The 18616-nt window shown below is 50.8% G+C and overlaps 5 protein-coding genes across 5 annotated transcripts; 2 read left to right on the plus strand and 3 right to left on the minus strand.

Annotated features, from left to right (window-relative positions):
• Positions 1-2861: 2861 nt before the first annotated feature.
• On the plus strand, positions 2862-3512 carry KVR01_003040 (uncharacterized protein; the record flags this gene model as incomplete). Its single annotated transcript, XM_044790560.1, has 1 exon — positions 2862-3512. One exon carries the CDS (start codon positions 2862-2864, stop codon positions 3510-3512), a length of 651 nt encoding a protein of 216 aa, XP_044648055.1.
• A 2182-nt stretch (positions 3513-5694) lies between these two features.
• On the minus strand, positions 5695-6796 carry KVR01_002490 (uncharacterized protein; the record flags this gene model as incomplete). Its single annotated transcript, XM_044791123.1, has 2 exons — positions 5695-6102; positions 6575-6796. 2 exons carry the CDS (start codon positions 6794-6796, stop codon positions 5695-5697), a joined length of 630 nt encoding a protein of 209 aa, XP_044647505.1.
• Positions 6797-11023: 4227 nt separating this feature from the next.
• KVR01_003327 (uncharacterized protein) lies at positions 11024-11742 on the plus strand (the record flags this gene model as incomplete). The annotated part of the gene is made up of 2 exons (XM_044791157.1): positions 11024-11027; positions 11216-11742. The coding sequence occupies 2 exons, from the start codon at positions 11024-11026 to the stop codon at positions 11740-11742; spliced, it is 531 nt and encodes a 176-aa protein (XP_044648342.1).
• A 3037-nt stretch (positions 11743-14779) lies between these two features.
• KVR01_003950 (uncharacterized protein) lies at positions 14780-15189 on the minus strand (the record flags this gene model as incomplete). The annotated part of the gene is made up of 2 exons (XM_044793227.1): positions 14780-15071; positions 15131-15189. 2 exons carry the CDS (start codon positions 15187-15189, stop codon positions 14780-14782), a joined length of 351 nt encoding a protein of 116 aa, XP_044648965.1.
• A 520-nt stretch (positions 15190-15709) lies between these two features.
• Positions 15710-18260, minus strand: KVR01_002620 (uncharacterized protein; the record flags this gene model as incomplete). Its single annotated transcript, XM_044789001.1, has 3 exons — positions 15710-17095; positions 17159-17723; positions 17872-18260. 3 exons carry the CDS (start codon positions 18258-18260, stop codon positions 15710-15712), a joined length of 2340 nt encoding a protein of 779 aa, XP_044647635.1.
• Between the last annotated feature and the right edge of the window lie 356 nt (positions 18261-18616).

The raw sequence follows: 18616 nt of genomic DNA on the forward strand, positions 1-18616 counted from the left end.
TAAATAATTAAATATAATTATTAATTAAATAAATATTAACTTTTATTAATATTATATTTTAATTTTTTTTATATAATATCTTTAATTATAAAATTTATAATATTTAAATAATATTAATTAAATATAAATTTAAGTTTATAGAGGCCTGGGCTTTGCGTCTCGAGAGAGCACCACACGGCAACTTACGGGAGTATATCGGAAAGAACGAACCCCCGACCATGGCTCGCCGCGTACAACTGGCAATCAACCTTGCGGAGACCTTGCAGCACATCCACGACCGCGGTGTCATTTGGGGTGATCTCTCGGCTCGAAATATTCTTGTCTTTGATGATCTTCACATCAAGTTGTGCGATTTTGCTGGGTATATGGCCCAGTGGAGGAGGAGGAAATTCTGCAGAAGCTCTCGGATGGGAGTATCCTCATTTGGCTGAGGACAATCTGGTGCGAGGTATCATCCAGAAGCTGTGGCATTTTGAGTATAACTGTGCTCAAGAGGTTGTGGAGGCGCTGAAAGCAGCTTCTGACTAATAAATCATTACGTTGTATGCCTTTGAGTGTGTTTATGTGGTTTCGCTTCTATTCCGTATATGTCCGAGGACATACATGGCGCCTTTATACGGCGATAAGCACTCAAGACCCAGCGCTTAGAAAGAATACGATGCTAATAACGATAGTTATAATACGATAGGTGCATGTGTTTGAAACCCGTCCTTTGTGGGTGAAGAGTTTTATGCTGTATTTCAAGACACTACAATGAATTAGTTAGCCGTACTCTAGAGAATTGTCAACTAACTCAGCTTACCATGATCTGCGGCTTCATGATACACGTGGGAACATCCTTCGCGCCTTCAAGTAGTCTTTTCCAATCCATGACGCTCTTTAATAACATCCGCCCATGATACAACTCCATCAGGCTCGACGTTGTCAACGTCACGCTTGATCACATCTGCCCAAGAGACGACGCCGTCAGGCTCGACAGCATCATCACGCTTGATGACATCTGCCCAAGAGACGACACCATCGGGCTCGACAGCCTCGGTGCTGCCGTCGCGCCTCGATAGGGGGGCAGCCAGCACTGAGCTGAAGAGAGTCAAAGCGAGGTACTGAACGATCTTCATTGTGGTTGTAAATACCGAAATGTGAGACAGGTATTGGAAGGGGTTTGATAAAAAGAAGGAGGAGACCGAACTATGACGAGAATCCTCGAGTAACAAATAGGTATACGGGCATGTTGCACGGTGCACGGTGTTTCGGTAGGCAGGTCACCTGGCCAATATATAAAGGGACGCCGGGTTACTCATTACGAACATCGATTGAATCAGCCGGGAGTCGCCAAACAGAAACAGAATCGGAACTCGATGATGAGAGGGCCATGTACCATCAGCACGTCCCAGAAATGGCCAAGCTTGTGGGCTCCAAAATACGGCCATCAATGCCAGCCTTACCTCAACAACTTCCGCGTATTGGGAAAGAAGACAAAGCTGGTCCACTGATGCATGACTATCTCCTGTGGGCCAAAGGGGCTTGATCCACTTTCGATGATCTTGTGGTCTCGCCGCTGGTAACGTTCCATAGCGAACCAGGTGCACTTCGAAGATTCGTGGAAAATTCGCAAGTTCAGACCAAATGTACAGGTACAAAGAGTTGACTTTGGGCTTGTGATATCGACTTCTGCCAAGTTCACGTTGCAATATCGGCGCGCATTAGTGTGCGGCTATATGACATGATGGGTCGTAGGATTGACAGCCCGGCCCTCTGTAGCCCTGCATAGATATCGATGATTCCTTCCCTGTCGTCTCTTCACATCCTCGGTGTTTCCAGCCACCAGTACCGGCAATTAGTTATATTCCGTTAGACCCAGTTGGAATCCGTTAGTGAAGAGTGGAGGTATGTGATATGACGTGAGGCTTTACCGCCTGCAACCATTGATGGGGCTGGCGAATCGGCATTTGGGAAATACCTGTTGGCTCCTAAAAGGACATAGCAAGTGCAGACGAATCCTAGCAATCCACTTCGAGGACCACAACTACATGAATCAGCGCTTCTGGAGATAAACGATTGACAGGTCATGCTGAAGATCTGAATCACTATCTCCAGCCGGACTTTTATCCCGACCTTGCCATCTGCGGAAAAGGGACCGTACATCACACCGACATCCACAATGGTTGCCACCAAGTAGAGAGTCACGCACCAGGCGAGGCAGTCTTTACAAGATTCTAGCTGAGTACTAGCCAATGTGCGTTGTTCCCTAGTAGTAAAAACCGCGTCATCGAAGAAGTGATGACTCCTGCAGGGGCAAACTGGTGATAGACTTCCCCGCAAAGCCCGTCACCCCGAAGGCGACACTGCGGCACAGCCGCCTCTCCCGTGCATATTCAGGCGGGATTCCTCTCCGTTCCCGCTCCCTCGGCCTAAACGTTGTTAATGGAAGTCACGGCCCGGGGGGGGGGTTAGCCTGATTCGATTATCACAGGCATCTCCGGCCGTAAATCTGATTAACGAAGCTTCGGCGAATTGCATAAATGACGATTAGAACAACATTCACCATGCACCGAGTTGTTTGGAACAGTGTCAGCTGCCCTCGGCTTTGCCGTGCGCTGATTTCGTCTATGTTGTGGCAACCCTCCTCTCAGTCAGACACTCATATTGTTCAGGGCCTTTCAGAACCATTTTCCTATTTCGATCCCACTGTAGGTTACTCCTATCGTTAGCGGTTCAACGGGCCCTAACTCAGGTTCCCGCAGATATCCATCCTGACACGGCTGCATTGACCACACGACCACTGCACAGACAAAATGGCTGAACAACCTAGACGCAGCTCTGCCGAGTCCGACGACACATCTGACCAAGATGAGAATATAATGTTGGCTGGAAGAAAAGGATGCGATGATGCCCCGCATAAAAAGCTATCACTTTTGAAGAAGGCCCTGTTCCTCGGCCTTTGCCTGGTGGCATTCACGATGGTTGGGTTGGCATTATATCTGGAACATCGACAAGACAACCAGAATTCCCTCAAAGAGCACGAATTACAGATTCCGGAGGAGTGTGGAGAGTCACCGTCCGAGGCCCGTGAACTAGATTGTGTTTTCGACATCATCATCATGGGCTGGGTTCCATGGCGGTGTTACGATGCGGATCTGGCGGCGGAGTTCCTGAATCGTGATGACTGGGCGTTCTACCGCACGCCCAACACGACCGGTCCAGAGATGCCTATAAGTGAGATCCTCAGTGGCGAATGGGACGAGGTCTTTGTTAACTACAGGTACCACGTGGTTCATTGCACCTACACGTGGAGGAAGACGCAGCGTGCTGCCATGAGTGGGATGATTTTGGATGGCTACGTTGCTGATTCGCATCACACGAATCACTGCGAGATGATGCTCCTACACGAACCACTAGCGGAGAACAGTGCCTATATCAAGTATGCGAGCTGTCCTCGGGTTCGCGTAGACAGTGGCAGATTTGGATGGTATAGGATGCGCGGAGGCAACAAGACTTACAGACAACCATAGTAACGGTGGCTTCGAAAAGGCAAGGCCTCAGAAATGCAAAAGTTTCGAAATTCCATGTGAATTATCATGGATATCCCGTTTTTGAAGGTTTCCTACGAATCTTCTGAACCTCTAATTGGTGCTGAGACAGTTATAGCAGCTGCTCACTGTAGTAGAATCCTCAGCCATGACCGTGGTGCATGTGTAGGATCTGCACACAGGTTCTGGGTAGTAGCCAAGCACATGGTCATGTTTGGAAGAGATGAAGCCAAAAAATCAAGATCATGTACTCTGATGAGATTCACATTGAATAGATTGGTTTGATGCACAATATGGGTGTGACGGCGTGACGCGAAATGTGGCCATTCGTCTCCCCTTTTCCTGGTTTGTTTTGATCTGATCCGAACTCCGGAAGCGGGACTAACACGGTTTGCCTGTAATCGATAAGGCCAACCAGAGCAAGCCAACCTCTTGACCACGAATTATGCACCATTGATTTCTTTTTAGAGGCGTGAGCCCAACTTGGATCCTCTTTCTCGCGGAAACTCCACCTCAAAAATGTCTTTTACAATGACCACCAGAAAAGTGCGAATTGCTGTCACATTCACAATCTCGAGTTTTCTCCTCCTTTACTCTGTCTTTTGGCTCCTTAATATTGATCCTAGCTTTCGGTCACACTTCCACACAGGAAAAGATGCGCATGAGAAGTTTGCAGACGGGGTCGACTCAGATTACGGGTTGGATGACCAAACTCGGAAATGCGTCAAAATATTCAGTCAGCAATATCTCCTTACAGCCGCTTCGCAGGCAACATCACATTGCGACTCATCTTCAGGGTCGGTACTCGACTGTTTCCATGCATCGCGAGAACCCGTTCCTCATCAATGGCCTCATGATCTGTTCTGCATTGCCCAAGCCGTATCCTTGTCAACAGGGACGCTGAACAACACGGCAGCATCCCACGGTTTTGCAGACTTCGTCCTGCCCTGCAGATTGGACGATGTGTTCAACAAGGCAGATACGAGTGGTATTCAATGGCAGGATACCACAGCGACACCAAGAGACTACTTTTTCAAGACTGGTGTCACTCACCAGTTGGCTAGTTGGACACAGACTGCCCCAGGCCCGGTTTGGGCCAATGAATGCAACGCTGGCGCAGAGGGCAGAAATCTGATCGTTCTCGTCAAGCGAGGTGGGACGACGAATCTGTGGGACAGCTTTATGGAGGTATGGCAGGCTATGATTAGTGTCGACATCCTTCGAATCGCTGGCGGTGGCGCTAGCAGGCCTTACATCACGGATCACAACCTCTCACGTGCGCGAATCGTTTTTCAAGATGATGATGAGCTGCCATTTGAGGAGTGGTGGCAACTGGTACTCAGAAACGGTCTACCCACATCAAAACTGAGCGAGCTAGAGCCAGGGTGCCTTGACATCATCCTGCCTCTGCCCGGATCATCCTCACCAATGTACACGGCTCTGTTTGACTCTCAATTTCATCGGTCGTGCCGCGAGTCCTCCTTGGTCGGCGCCCTACAGCGTCGGGTGTTCAGACACTACGGCCTTGAGGCCACATCTATGCCGCCGTCATCCGTTCCACTGATTACTATAATTGACAGAAAAGGAACGCGCAAGATATGGGACTTCGAAACACTTCTTGACCGGGTCAGGTCTCACTTTCCGGAAGCGAACATCACAGTTGTTGATTTTGCTGAATTCAACCTGCGCGACCAAGTGCGTCTGGCAAGTGAGACAAATATCCTTGTCGGTATACACGGTGCAGGTCTGACGCACAGTCTCTGGCTGAATCCTACAGCTGCTGTGGTAGAATTCAAACCACCGTTATTTCCGGGTGGACTGGGGTACATCGCACAGCTGAACGGTGCGTCCTACTTTGAAGGGAGAACTCTGTGGCCTGAAATGTGGAATTTGACGGTGAACAATGTCTCCCTTCCGGCCGGTTGGCTGGCACCAGAGTCAGATCCAGGGTGGCAGTCGCATGAGTATGTCTACGTGGACCCCGATGAATTCATCGGACTCATCGATGCAGGTCTCCGGTCTCAGGCGCATATGACATGGGATTCTCCGCTGAAGGCCACATGTGTGTCAAATGGATGTCATTACGAAAGTCAAGAGGGGAAGAAAGACGATGAATTTCCAATCTAGGTTTCTGAGTGTCATAGATACTGTATACGGTCCTTCGCTAAATTGAAGCTTGGTCACCACTGATCTTTTCTGTTTCTTTTGTAGTTTGCCAGGGCTCGAGTAGCTCAGCATAGCCCTCGGCGCCCTCATCTGACCTCTTGATGGTAAGGCTCTCCGATAGTAGCTTGAAACCTTCAACAGCCCTCACGTTGAGCGGAAGAAGACTGATATTCTTGTGGTACACCTCAAGAGCGTGGGCCTTTCTCTCCGGGGGTAGTTTGTCAAAGATAGTGATGGGTGGACCCCAAATATCTGTAAAGACGTGCACGCCACAGCGCCTGCAGTGTGTTACACTCCCCATCTTCAGAGATCCAAGTTCAGCTCTCAATCCACTGTATTCCCATCCTTTCTCTCGGCCATAGATTTGAACTTGATCTTTTGTCGGGTATACTCCAATATAGGCTTCCTAATCCCAAAGGTATCAGCGTTTAGACAAGGCATACCCGAGCGGACGATGGGGCTTAAGTACCCTGGCACAACCGCTGCAGTTATCTTCCTTGATCTCCTGATCATGGATGGGTACAATAAGCCCAGCTTGCACATCCCCGCATTGGCAAGAGAATAAATGTTGTGTGGCTGGTTCAGTGGTGGTAGGCGGTTTGATTTCTGGTCTCTCATCTTCAGTCTCGACAGTCGTGATACTAGATGCCAAAGGTCAAATACTTTCCTTAAACGGTGTTATCACAGGGTCACCAATGGACCTACCTGATTTGAAACGGGTTGACACCTTGAATCGTCCGTACATTCACAGTGAAGAGACCACTTAGTGGTCCCGCGATATGCTGGCCCACTACTCCATTTCCACAATTGTCACAGAACTGCCAGCCAAGGAAATATCAGCAAGAGTATGAGAAATTGAGATCACTGAACGCACGCACCTTGTGACTGATTACTTTTGACATGTGTTCCCGCAAGCAGCCATCGTCCCTGATTACCTTGAAACTGCCTTTGGGCGGGACAAGCCACAAGTAGCCCTTCTTCAGGCAGACGCTGCAGGTGCAAGAGGAGGCAGACTCTATCACATCAGGCAAGCATATTTCATACCGGTACCGACCACAAACACAATTTCCGCGGTAGGTAATGTCCTGTGGTTGAGCCATCGTGTCCTTTCAGCCAACCATTCTAGCTGGCACAGGACTCGAAGAAAAGAGACGTCGCGTAGTGAAGCCTGCCGATGAGAGGGATTGGATCTGCTACCAGGTGTCTCTTCTTTTACTGGAATTTGAACTTTGCTCTGATACAACGATAAGTAAGGTGTATATGGTAATATCATTATAGAGTATGATGTCCTTTTCCGAAGCTGTGACTCTCCTCGTCTGCCTCAGGGATTACATTTACCCCGCAGCTGAGTTGTCTAGTTGTACCAACAGCTTGCAAGGCCCCACCAATGTGACCTTGATTTCAATAGCCTGTCAGGGCTCTTATCTTGCAGCCCACTCACAATTCGACTGTTCTACCTGCCCGATTTGTGCCTCGTGGAGACCGCAAATGAGGAGGCATGAGTGGTCGGGCAGAATTTCATACCAACAAAAGATCCAACATTAAGCCGTCGTTCTCTTGCTGGGCCGCAGTCGTGCTCATGCTGCAACGTTGCAATGCTGTTCATGGAGTCAGAGCAGATTGTTGCCCGATGGACCCGGAGCAGCAAAGGACAGTCGACCCCCCCCGAGGACTCGCATCCGACATCGGTCAGCCTTGTGTATGCGGAAGTCCTTCCCGTTGAACACGCCTCTTGGCATAGCCAGAATCGATCACTTGGTTTTCTCTCGCTATGTGATGGATGTTCTATAGAATGGAAAACCAAAGTCCGTATCGCTCATCTCCATGTTTCTGGAATCCCACTGTACGCCTAGAGAATGGATTATTCACCTGTCCCAACTGGCGACGAAGAGACGACATCCCCACACTTTGCACGAAGACCAAAGCGTAATGTCTGGTCTGGCCTTCTTGTCCTTATTCCTTGGGTTTCAACAATTTGTCTTGGGTATTTGACAATATTACTTGCATTCAGTGGGCACAATAGCTGCCAGGGTCACGAAAATGGCAACCTCGGCACGTTCCCTAAGGGCTACGCAACTGATTTTGGTAGGTTCTGTCGTTACCCACCCGGCGTATGTTCTCGTATTGGAAAAGGCTCATGCGTAGCACAGTGGCTGCCAGAAAACATATCAGAGCTGAGCAGGTCCGCTTCACGGGCTCACCGTCGTTCTATGAGAATGGCAGTATCTTTATACCGAACGCCGATCCTCTACTTTATGTTGGAGACCCTAAGCTTCATCCCGAGATCGATGAAAATTGGGACAGAATGACATGGGGTAGGTCCTGCCCTTTCCACGATGAAAAGTGTGTCATCTGATCATTATGACAGGGCGATACATCTTGATAACACGCGAAGAAGCCTTCGCTTCCTGGGGGGAGAACATCGACATGTACTGGGACAAGCAGAGAGGTGGCTATGTTGCTGGGTAAGACATTGTCCGTTCGCCTCAAGAGGAGACTTACTGAGATCTAACCGTCTCCCAGCCTGGACATGTTCCATACGCTGCATTGCTTGGTGAGTACTAGTGCTGCCCCATCCGTATGATGTAAGAACACTGACAACCTTCCACAGAACAATATTCGGAAAGCCTTGGACCCGGAGAATTATGGAGGGCACAGTCATGGAACGCGGTCCAAGGACCCCAAAACTACTATGCTACACCAGAACCATTGTATTGAACAGCTGCGTCAGTATGTCATGTGTTCGGGAGACATGACACCTCTTCCGACCAAGTTTTACCCATCACTTGGGAGGAATTATGTTGATTCGGATGTGCCGCACACTTGTCGCAATTTTGAGAGCTTGCATAACTGGGTAGTTGGTAGATATGAAGGTGCCGATTCTGTAAAACCTATATTTTAGAACAATCAACTGTTCCCGTTCGCCGCGAAGTTCTTGCCCCGCTCAATCAGATCTCGACGGGTTGTTCAATTCATTTCACAAAACCGATCTACCACTACCCTCCTGGAACGGGGATTTATTTATTAAAGAGCCCGATGGTCGTAGTTGGTTTTCCTGGCTACCACTCACACTTTCAACCAGTAGCTGCGGGTGAACGTTGCACGATATATTTGGGTAAGCAGTTACGGTCTCCGTCTTCCAAGCTTCTAAGACAATTACATATGAGATACATTCACTTGCGATGATTTTCCCCTTCTCCTAGGAATGCACGAAGTATATGGAAAAGCACCATATGGCATGGCATCACACAAAAGATATAGGCAAAGCATCGGCACACTGATATAAGATTTTATAACATCATGGAATTCGGACGATAGTACTCTAAAGATGTACTTGATCAGACTTTCGTGTAACATTTTGGGGACGTCCTCCTCACCGAACTCCCTGCAGGTAGCTTGGTCAGGCAGGGATGCTTTCCATATCCGTCCGAAACATCCCTCTTTTTTGATGAAGATAATGAGCCAAATCGGACGAAAGACATTACAGAGACAGTTTAACGGTCGTGGTGGGAAGGGTCACTAGCATGGAAAGCTTCCAAGCGTAGCTGATACTTCTCCTGAGGGAAATGGCGATCGGGGTGCAGCATCCACTCAGATAACTTGTCGAAGTCTCGGCATATATGTGTCGTGTGTGCATCAGGGAATTCCCTATGGACCCTGTCGTTGACCTTCCACGGGATTGTAGTGATGTCCGAGTAGCACATGATTGTCTGCCGCAGGTTGTCGATGCAATGATCTGAGAGCGGCGGTCACGTCAGACTCTAGTCTCAAGTCATATTGTATCCAGGAGAGGATGACTTGCCGACATGTATCCAATACTCCTTGGCTTTCTTCTCGCTCATCCCTTGGTCACCGCCGTATCTGCCCGGGTATAAGGCCCGCCGAACGAAGTCCTGCCGGAAAACAGATAAGCAAACGAAATTTCGCAGCTTCAAGGAGTCAACGTACCAGGCAATGCAATTGATGATAAACTTCGAGCCCGGTGATATAACCATTTTCTTCTCCAGGAATTGGTAATGTGCGATTGGGGAGCCGTTCTGCGTCCTCCTTCGGTATTTTGATTACTCCGATTCCTACAGCCGTCAGCTGAACTCCAAGTCTCACATCCCCACTTTTGTAGTATTGTCCGATTGCACTTACCACGATAGAGTCTATCCCATGCCTTGTCCACTTCATCATTTGGGGGTCCCTGCCACGGAGTTCGGTCTTCATGAAAATTGTTGTGGAAGACAACCGGTTTCCATACAACTGCTTCTCTTGCAGGCGAGAACACTTCTGGTGTGCCTCTGAAGGAGTAATCGACTTTTTCGTCGGCATTGGCTATACCTGTCTCAGATTCGATCTGCTGAGAGCGAATAATAGGGAATCAGGGAATTCTTACAGTATATGTCATAATAGGTGACCGGGATCCTTTCCGTCTTGAATTCCCTCCCGGCCCACGCAACGCATACGAATAGTAACAGGCTTGCCAGCACGGTAATTATAAGCCTTAGGCGCGCCAGCGTCGGACGTAGAGTTGCATCAATTGGAGAGCATCTGATTGTTTCGGAGGAGAGCTCTTCTTCCACGTTAGAACTATCCTCACCCTTACCTTGCAGCTCTTGCAGCGACTCGTACTTGGCCGATCTGCCTCGAGGCCGGAAAGACTCGAGTAAGCGTTTTAGTTGTGAAGACATATTCCGAATGCCTGAATTGAAGCCTTCGATTCAATGCCGGACAATTAGGAGTGTGGCCAGATGAACAGAGGGCGAAATTTGTGAATCATGACACGAGTGGGCTGGCATGTGACACTGCTCGTGAACGGGGAGCATTTCGACATTGAAGCCGATGGTGGCTCTGGATCCGGTATCGGCCACTGAGCTATTCAACGACAGTATCGTATACCTCAGGAGTACCCCGACGTTGGACAAGGGGTCACCCCTTAGAACATTGTGGGTTTTTCCGGGTGGCGGGTCGGATCCTCTGCTGGTATGAATGCACTCGAGGATTGGTGGAAGATAAGCGGCTGGAGCCAGCAGAATACGGACATGCAATGTTCACAGTAATAGCATTGATGCAACTGCAGTTGTTGGTGCCTTTGGATTCGGATGGTTGCTCATGCAGCATTCACCGACAATCTATTCGGGCCGTGGCGGTCCGGATCGCTACCTTCGACAAAATTACCGCAGCAACCGACTAGCTGTCGATTCAATTCCGTAGGAGTGATGTTGGTAGCCTAGGGTTTATCAGCTGTGCGTGTGGAGCAAGCACGGAAGGATTGCGGCGCAGGCGAGGAAAGACGACTCGTTCAGCTATCCAACAACCCCAGGTGTGAGACCTGTGACGAGATGGGTTAAGGCTGCAGGAAAGCATAGTATTGATCCACAAATAGCATCGAAGATCCTCCTTTGCAACAAGCTTCACGCTTGCCCCAGGGTGTCTATCAAATGCCCGCTCCTCATTCACCCTTCTTATTCTCATTCCCTATTGTTCTGTGGTGGCGCCCCCATTGTCTCTGTTTGCTCACCTGATTGTGCAAGTCTTTTTCTTCACTATGGACACGGTGAAATCATACAAAACCTCTTTTGAAGACTTGTCTGTTGCTGGTGATGACGCTGAGCGGACCCTGCTCGGTGCCCATGCGACGGCGTTGGCCAAACCCCACCGACGGTCGAAGTCGACGCTGGCACTCAAGCTGCTTGCGGGAGTCACGGCTCTGATATGCGCTGGCGCTGTCCTATACACAGCCATTGCAGTGCACAATATTCCTCAAGTATCCCGTGCTGACTACGGTGACTGCGGGAAACAAGACTCCATCGAGGAAGCTCGTGCAAAAGGTTGTGTGTTTGATCCCATGGGATGGGTATGGGTTCGTCCTGAGTGTTACGACAAAGAGTTGGTCCAAGAATTCATGAATCGGACCGACTACTCATGGCACACGGAGCCAAAGCTTCATGCTGATTCCATGGTGCCACTCGACGTCGTGTTCAGGGGAGATCATCCTAAGCTCTTCACCCAGAAGAAATACCACTACATCCATTGCACTGTAAGTTTCCTACATCAGTGATCGTAGCAACACCACATCAAGGACCCCCCTCTAACCTTGGTTTAGTACATGTGGAAGAAAATGCACAAGGCTTTGTTGGAAAAGAATCGTCCCATAGATAGCTACTTGGTTGACTGGCATCACACAAATCATTGTGAAATGGTCTTGTTGAATGACTGGTTGCATGAAGGTGTTCAATGCACGCCTGAGATGGTCTGTCCGACATGGGTGAGAGCCACCTGGACATCTTGTAAGCAATACTAGGTCACAAGGGTACTTGGAGGCGGATTGAAAAATTCCAGTGCTCTGAGCTTTTGGTTCAGATTAGACTTGCTGGAACCTTGGGGCCACATGCAATAAAATATTTCCTACTGCATTCTGAATTGGCTACGGAGTTGTTTTTCTCCACAACTTGCAAGAATGCCAGAGATAAGTTTTGGGCACAGGAAGCAAACTCTAATGTGCTTCAATTCAAAGCAATTGTGGTAGATCTTTGTTGTTGTTGGCCAATCATCATAGGCTGAAAATATGAGAGCCAGCCAACGGCAGCTTGTGGCTGGCTTGCAGGTATAAGTTATCGGGCAGCCCCCGTGTGCTACCAGACTTGTCTTTCCCGCTTCCTTTCCCCGTCTGTGATTCATGTTATCGCGCCTTCAAGACTCGGAATCGAGGGCCTATACTATCGCATTATCGGTTTCCAGAGGGTATGGCATCTTATTTCTTGAGTAACGGTTCTGGAGTGAGTCGGAGAAGAGGTCATTCTTCGATTTTGTCGGTGTTCATACTGTTACTTCTTTTTATTCTCGCATTTACCTGGGTGTTGTTCGCCTCACGATCCGTGCAACAGTATATGCTTTCTACCAACAAGCACGGCAGGATATCTGACCCAGATCAAGGCGGGAGACCAGTCGAAACGCAACTACTGGGAGGCTATAATGGAGCCAAGGTCATTGCGATCGTGTTCTACGGCAGGAACGACTACGTTCGAGTATTGGATTGTTACTTAAAGGTACGTCTCGCATCTTTTTGACTAATGCTCTTCATGTTTGATCTTTGTATTGGTAGAACGATGGCAAAGACAACCCCATGAATCCTTACACATTCCTAAACCCTCGAGAGCATTGCGTGCGTGAAAAGGTACCCAGGTACAAACAGAGTAGACACACCATGACTTTTCAAACATCTTCCAAATTTCGTTTTCGTAAACCTGTTAACGTTTGAATACCGCAGATTAATTTAAGAGAAAATGGCGGCCTGCTGGATGAGGTCATTTTTGTGGTCAACACGGAGAAGGCCGACGACCTAGAGTACCTCGCAAAATTGATACCGAGCCAAAAGCAGTACCGATCCTTCGTGCCTGACCAAACGCAGAGGCAATCTAAACAAGATTTCTCCCACCTTTGGGCAGTCGTCGCAGAAAGGGATGCGATATATGTCAAAATTGATGACGATGTCGTAGGTTCTCAGCCAGTGTGCTTCCTGGCGTCCGAGATCTTAAGCTAAGAGCATCACCTATTTAGGTGTACATTGAGAGTACCACCATCAATTCGATCGTGAGTCGCTTGGAAGAATCAGATAAATACTTCCTCGTCTCGGCGAATGTGGTCAACAGCCCAGCGCTGTCGTGGCGGCACTACAGCATGAATCTGTATGAGCCTTTCTGGCCAGTGAGTTCTCCCAGCACGCCGTTATGTGTCGCATTTCTAAAGTAAGTCACTTTCATTGGGAAGTTTGCTTGCTAAACACACCCGATCAAGGAACTTGAACCGCACCCAGACAGTAACTCAGCTTCCCAGTCCTGGCGCCCATCCATAATCCCATCATACGAAGGACCAGATAGCGGGCCAGAAAACTTTTCTGCAGACGGAAGCTCTCCTGCTCCTTTTTACGGGCATCGCTGGTTACCTGTCCGTGCATCCCAGAATGTTGGTCGATACAACATGTCTTTGACTCCGGCGGGGAGTCTGACATACAGCGCATCCGGGCCAGGAATGTACAATTGGGCCGCTGCCGCGCAGGCCCATTACAGCTTTCTCACACATCTCGAGCGCCAAGAAATACCGCGCTACCGGTTCGACCTATGGGGCGACTTTAGCGCCTATACTCGCCTTAACATTAACCTCATCGCGATTAGAGGTAGGGACATCCTCGAGGTCTTCCCCTTTCCAGGGTCAGATGATGAATGGTACTTGACTGTTACTCGCCCAAGGGAACTTGGAAGGAGTGTTGTCGTCGATGGTGGGGGAGTGGCCGTACATTTTGCATTCTATTCGCAATATACGGCGCATAATTGGCGAGGAATCACGTGGACGGATGCTTTAAGTCGGTACCACGGGTATGCAGAAGAATTCGTCTGCCATCTGGCGCAGTAAGCGGAAGATGGCTGGCAGTCTGTAGATAAAGGTTACGAGAAGGAAATATTCTTTAAATATATGGATAGATTATCTCTGCCTGATTTCCGCTTCTATTCCGCATACGTCCGAGGACACATGTGACTCCTTCACACGGCGGTAAATTCTCAAGACCCAGCACTTACAAAACATACGGCGACGATACAGTGGATAATCATAGCATTGAGAGCACCTCTACTATAAAATTTCAATTTTTTCAATGTTACTACTGCATGTACCATTATTTAGACCTTAACCGACACGTAACCTTTCTTAATCCTTGAAGGCTCACTCGGCTTCAGCAACAGCCCTGGCTAATAGTCATGTTCTATTGCTAATACAAGACATGTCTAGAAGAAGTCCGTGTTGAAACCTCCAATCCTCCGCTAAAAAAACGAACCAGTGCTTAAAAATATACCGCTGTCATGTTCAGATTAGAGTCAAACAGGGCTCTACTGACCAATATCGGAAATCGCTACCCTGCTATCCACAGACATCCTCGTTTGTCAAGACACCTCAACGTAGCAACCTCAAAGAACATTGCATGCATAATAGCAGCGATAACAGGTTCTCCACCCGCACTCGCGACACTCAAGGATGTACTTTGGAAGCTTGTGCCGACACTCGAGGCAATAGTGGGGGCCTGGGATCCGAGACCAGGCGGCGTGCTAGACACGCCCGCGGGCTTGCAGGATGTCGTGCCTGAGCCGGATGCACTGCACGTTACGACTGACCCCTGGGCCAATGTTGATGGGGTAGAAGAAGAACTCGCCCAGTCGAGAGACCGCGTAGAGCTGGCGGTTGATGTAGTAAACCTCGTAATCGGCCTCGTGTTTGTCGTTTATTTGTTGAGTACAGCGGCGAAACCACGCAGGCTTAGGTAGTATGAAAGGTTCATGGGGGGTGGTGACGGCGCGCAGACCCTCCAGCAGGCGGTGGCTCAGGAAGGGGTCCTCGGCACTGTTGGAAGCTGCCCCGTTAGCGATCATGTCATCTGCGGGAACGTCGGTGCCACCCACAAAGCCTTGCCCTGTTCGATGGTCTCGAAGTTGATTCTGCTCGTCAATGGTCCTGACATTGGTGCGGACGGCGTGGTTGATACTCTGCGTAACGCTATGGTCTGGTGGGTATCTTGCGATGACCAGCCCCTGTTGATAGCCAGTAAGGCATATGAAACGTCGTTCATATGGCGTTCTTGTTGCTTGCCCTTCGCATTGGAGGAGATCTCGTTGACGTGATCGAGATGCAGCTGGACGAAAATACCCGTCGTTTGTTTATCGAGACCGGATCTGGGAACAACGATTGAATGATTGGGAAGTCGTGTTGTGACGAGGGCCAGTATTACTGTCAGATTAAGCGGGTTCCATAAGCCACCCGCTTCTGGCTGCTCGCTCCTTCCCCACCCAGCACTCAACGAGCCGCTCCTTCTAATCGATGCTCCAGAACTAACTTCTGAAGGGAATCATGAGCCAGGTGACCTTGCGTATGGTGGTCACTGAGTGGGAGATCCTGCTGTCAGTACCCAGGCCGCTCGGCTTTCTTGCCTCCGGGAGCCCGCAATCTCATCCCTAGACGCGGGCCTGGATCCGCGTCATTGTTCATTGATCTTGTGACCCAAAGACCCTCCAATTGTACATGCTCAAGAAGTGGTTCGTGTCGATGCCGGATGTGCTCAGTGGAGACATATCAGGGTAGCCGCCAGGCTGCGAGCCCGGAAATCCTTGCAGCCCCATGACGTTTTGCCAGCCGTGATCCATGAAAGCCGGGACGGCGGGGTGGTCGGCAGCTCCTCCTGTTCCTCCTCCTCCTCCCCCTCCGCTTGCGGGCTCCGCTGTGCTGAGCTGCGCCGTCTTGTCCCGCATATCTGCCACGATCCGTGGCACCTCCATCCCCGCCGGATCCGCCTCGCTCCGTAGTTTCCCTGTAAAAGAAGGCGGGCCCTCCATACGCGTCGCATCCCAGGCCTGAAGCACGAGCCGTGCGCAGACGAAGAATATAGCATCGGCGAGCTTGGGCTCCGCCGCATGAGCCTCGTAGCTCTCGCTCAGCACGCGCCACGCTTTGCGTATCAGGGTGGTGTCACTACCACCACCGCCACCACGGCGACCGCGCAGATACCGCAGGACGTGGACGTAAGCGAGCATGGGGAAATTGAGGCGCGCGAACCAGGCGAATCGCCGGGAGAGGGGAGACACCAGGAGCTTCGCGTCACACTCGAGCATGGTGAGCGCGTAGGATAAGGATGCCTCGTCCTCGTCCTCGTCCCTGTCCATTGACTCGCGGCACTTGCCTGTAGCAGATTGTTCTTTGTGCTGCTGACCCCGCTGACCCCGCCGATCCTCTTGTCCCTGTCGCTGCTGCTGCTGCTGTTGGTGGTTGTGGTGGTGGCTCCCAGCTTCGGCCGAGGCGAGCCGGGAGTAGTGTCCCAGCAGGCTTGTCCTGGCTAAGGACCCGCGTGTCGTCCAGATGGTCGTGAAGTAGAGGGGATTCGCCAGGTCGCATAATGCGATGTACTTGTCCTCGATGAGCCGTTCTAGTGCCGCGAGGTCGCCACCGTTGTTGCCGTGGCCGGGGCGGGCAGCAATCATCTGAAGGCATGGGTTGGCAAAGGTCACGTGGACGGCGCTATGGCGGAGGAAGTCTGCGTGCAGGTAGCGCAGGACGACGAATAGGGCTTCTGTGGGTTCCTCGTGGGCAGGAGGTGCCGCCTTCATCTCCGGACTCAGCTCGAAATCATGCAGGTTGAGTGGCATCCTGCAGTCCCAGATCGGGGTCAGGGTTGTCGTCCTGTACTCGGAGAGCTCGCAGACACGGTGGTCAAAGGTGACGAGGGACCACCATAGCCTCCGGCACATCTCGGCCTCGAGGGCGCTGTAACTGGCGTATGTGCGCTCCATGTGGATGCCCATCCGCTGTGCGATGTGTATCGCCACTGCGAGCATTGACGACATGGACCGCGGGTGTGTGTCGTATGCGACTGAAACCTATGCAGAGCAGGAGTTAACAGGAGGGTCCTGAAGTGCAAAGAGGGCACAATTCGTCATTACCAGGTAGAGGAACAGAGCCGTCAGGCAGTCGCGGTCTTCAGAACGTAGAACCTTGCACTTGAGGAGTGCCTGGCGGCATGCGAAGCGGTAACCTGCCAGGAGCTGGTTCTTGGGCGAGCCGAAGAGGCGGAGGCACTCATCAGGGGCAAGGCTCAGGACGGAAACACAGTAAATGCTGAAGATGAGCGCCTCGAGTTCCGGATTGATGGCCGTCAGGTCGGCGGCGGCGTCCAGGATGCGGGTCTGCATGATCGGGGGGTGCGTGACGACCAGCAAGGGGTGCACATTGTCGCGGTAGACCTGCCAGAGCCTGACGACCTGAATCGGCTCCGGGTGCAAGGTTGACAGTTCGACGCCAACCCTGGACGACCCGGCCCCAAATAGGAACTCGTCGTGATTCTCGTCGTGGTAGGTGCGGTCCCATACGCGCTCAGCCGCGACATTGGCCATTATCACATCGTCGTCATCCTCCTCCCCAGCGTCGCTGTCGAGGCTAACGCCATTGTGGGTACGTTCCTGGCCATTGAATATTCGTTGTTTTCGTCTGATGGCATCCCAGATATCACTAATCAATAGTCGCAAAACCCGTCATGTCAGTTTGAAGGACGGATATCTGAAGTAACTACACGCAGAAAGACTCCCAGTGAGACGGCGAAGGTCAGGATATTATGCAATGTGGACCATGCGCAGTAACTCAACAACGAGACACTTACACTGCCGGGGTATCTGATCGAGTGCCTTTCTGCAAGTCGACCAGGGAGGCAGGCGAGGCGTGTTGGGCAGATGAGGATGCACATGTGGCCGGGGTTTCGCTGTTGTTGCTCCTGTAGTTGTTGCTATCATCATCGGGATGGAGTGGCTCGAAAGAGAGGTTGTTCTTGCGAAGGATTTCCTCGTACCGTCGGACTCGGTCGAGCAGCTCGCGCTCCGGGAATCTGCGGCGGCGCTGGCGCGGGGCCAGGGCGGGCTCACACTCGACCTTATGACGCACACAGTTTGCGCAGGGCAACCTGCGATCACACTTGACCTTTCGCTGCTGACAGTTCAGACAGGCCAGCACACGCTGCGCCTGCCCGAGGCTGTGTGGTGCGCCGCCGGACATAGAGCGTCTCTCTCTGCTTGTCTTCTCTCAGGCACATTGGCTGTGTGCTAGATCAGCTTTTCCCCAATAGATTCAGACTCTTGACAGTCGTCTTGTACACAGCGGGCTTTTGGTCGGGCGAGATGCCTGGTGTTTTCGGCCCATAGATATCAATGTATGTAGAGCAAGGCAAGCGGTTGCGAACGGGGCGGGGCGCAGAACCGGCACTAATGCAACCCCTGGAATTGTAGACGGCTTCGGAGGGTCGTCAGACAGACTCGGGACTTAGCAACATCCGAGCTGCTCACCCACTTATACCAACGCCACACTTCCTGCATACCCTCCGGGCGATAGCAAAACCCGACGGCCTAAATACA

The sequence above is a fragment of the Diaporthe batatas genome (genome assembly GCF_019321695.1).
Source record: "Diaporthe batatas strain CRI 302-4 chromosome Unknown Contig00003, whole genome shotgun sequence".
In the NCBI taxonomy this organism is placed as follows: domain Eukaryota; kingdom Fungi; phylum Ascomycota; class Sordariomycetes; order Diaporthales; family Diaporthaceae; genus Diaporthe; species Diaporthe batatas.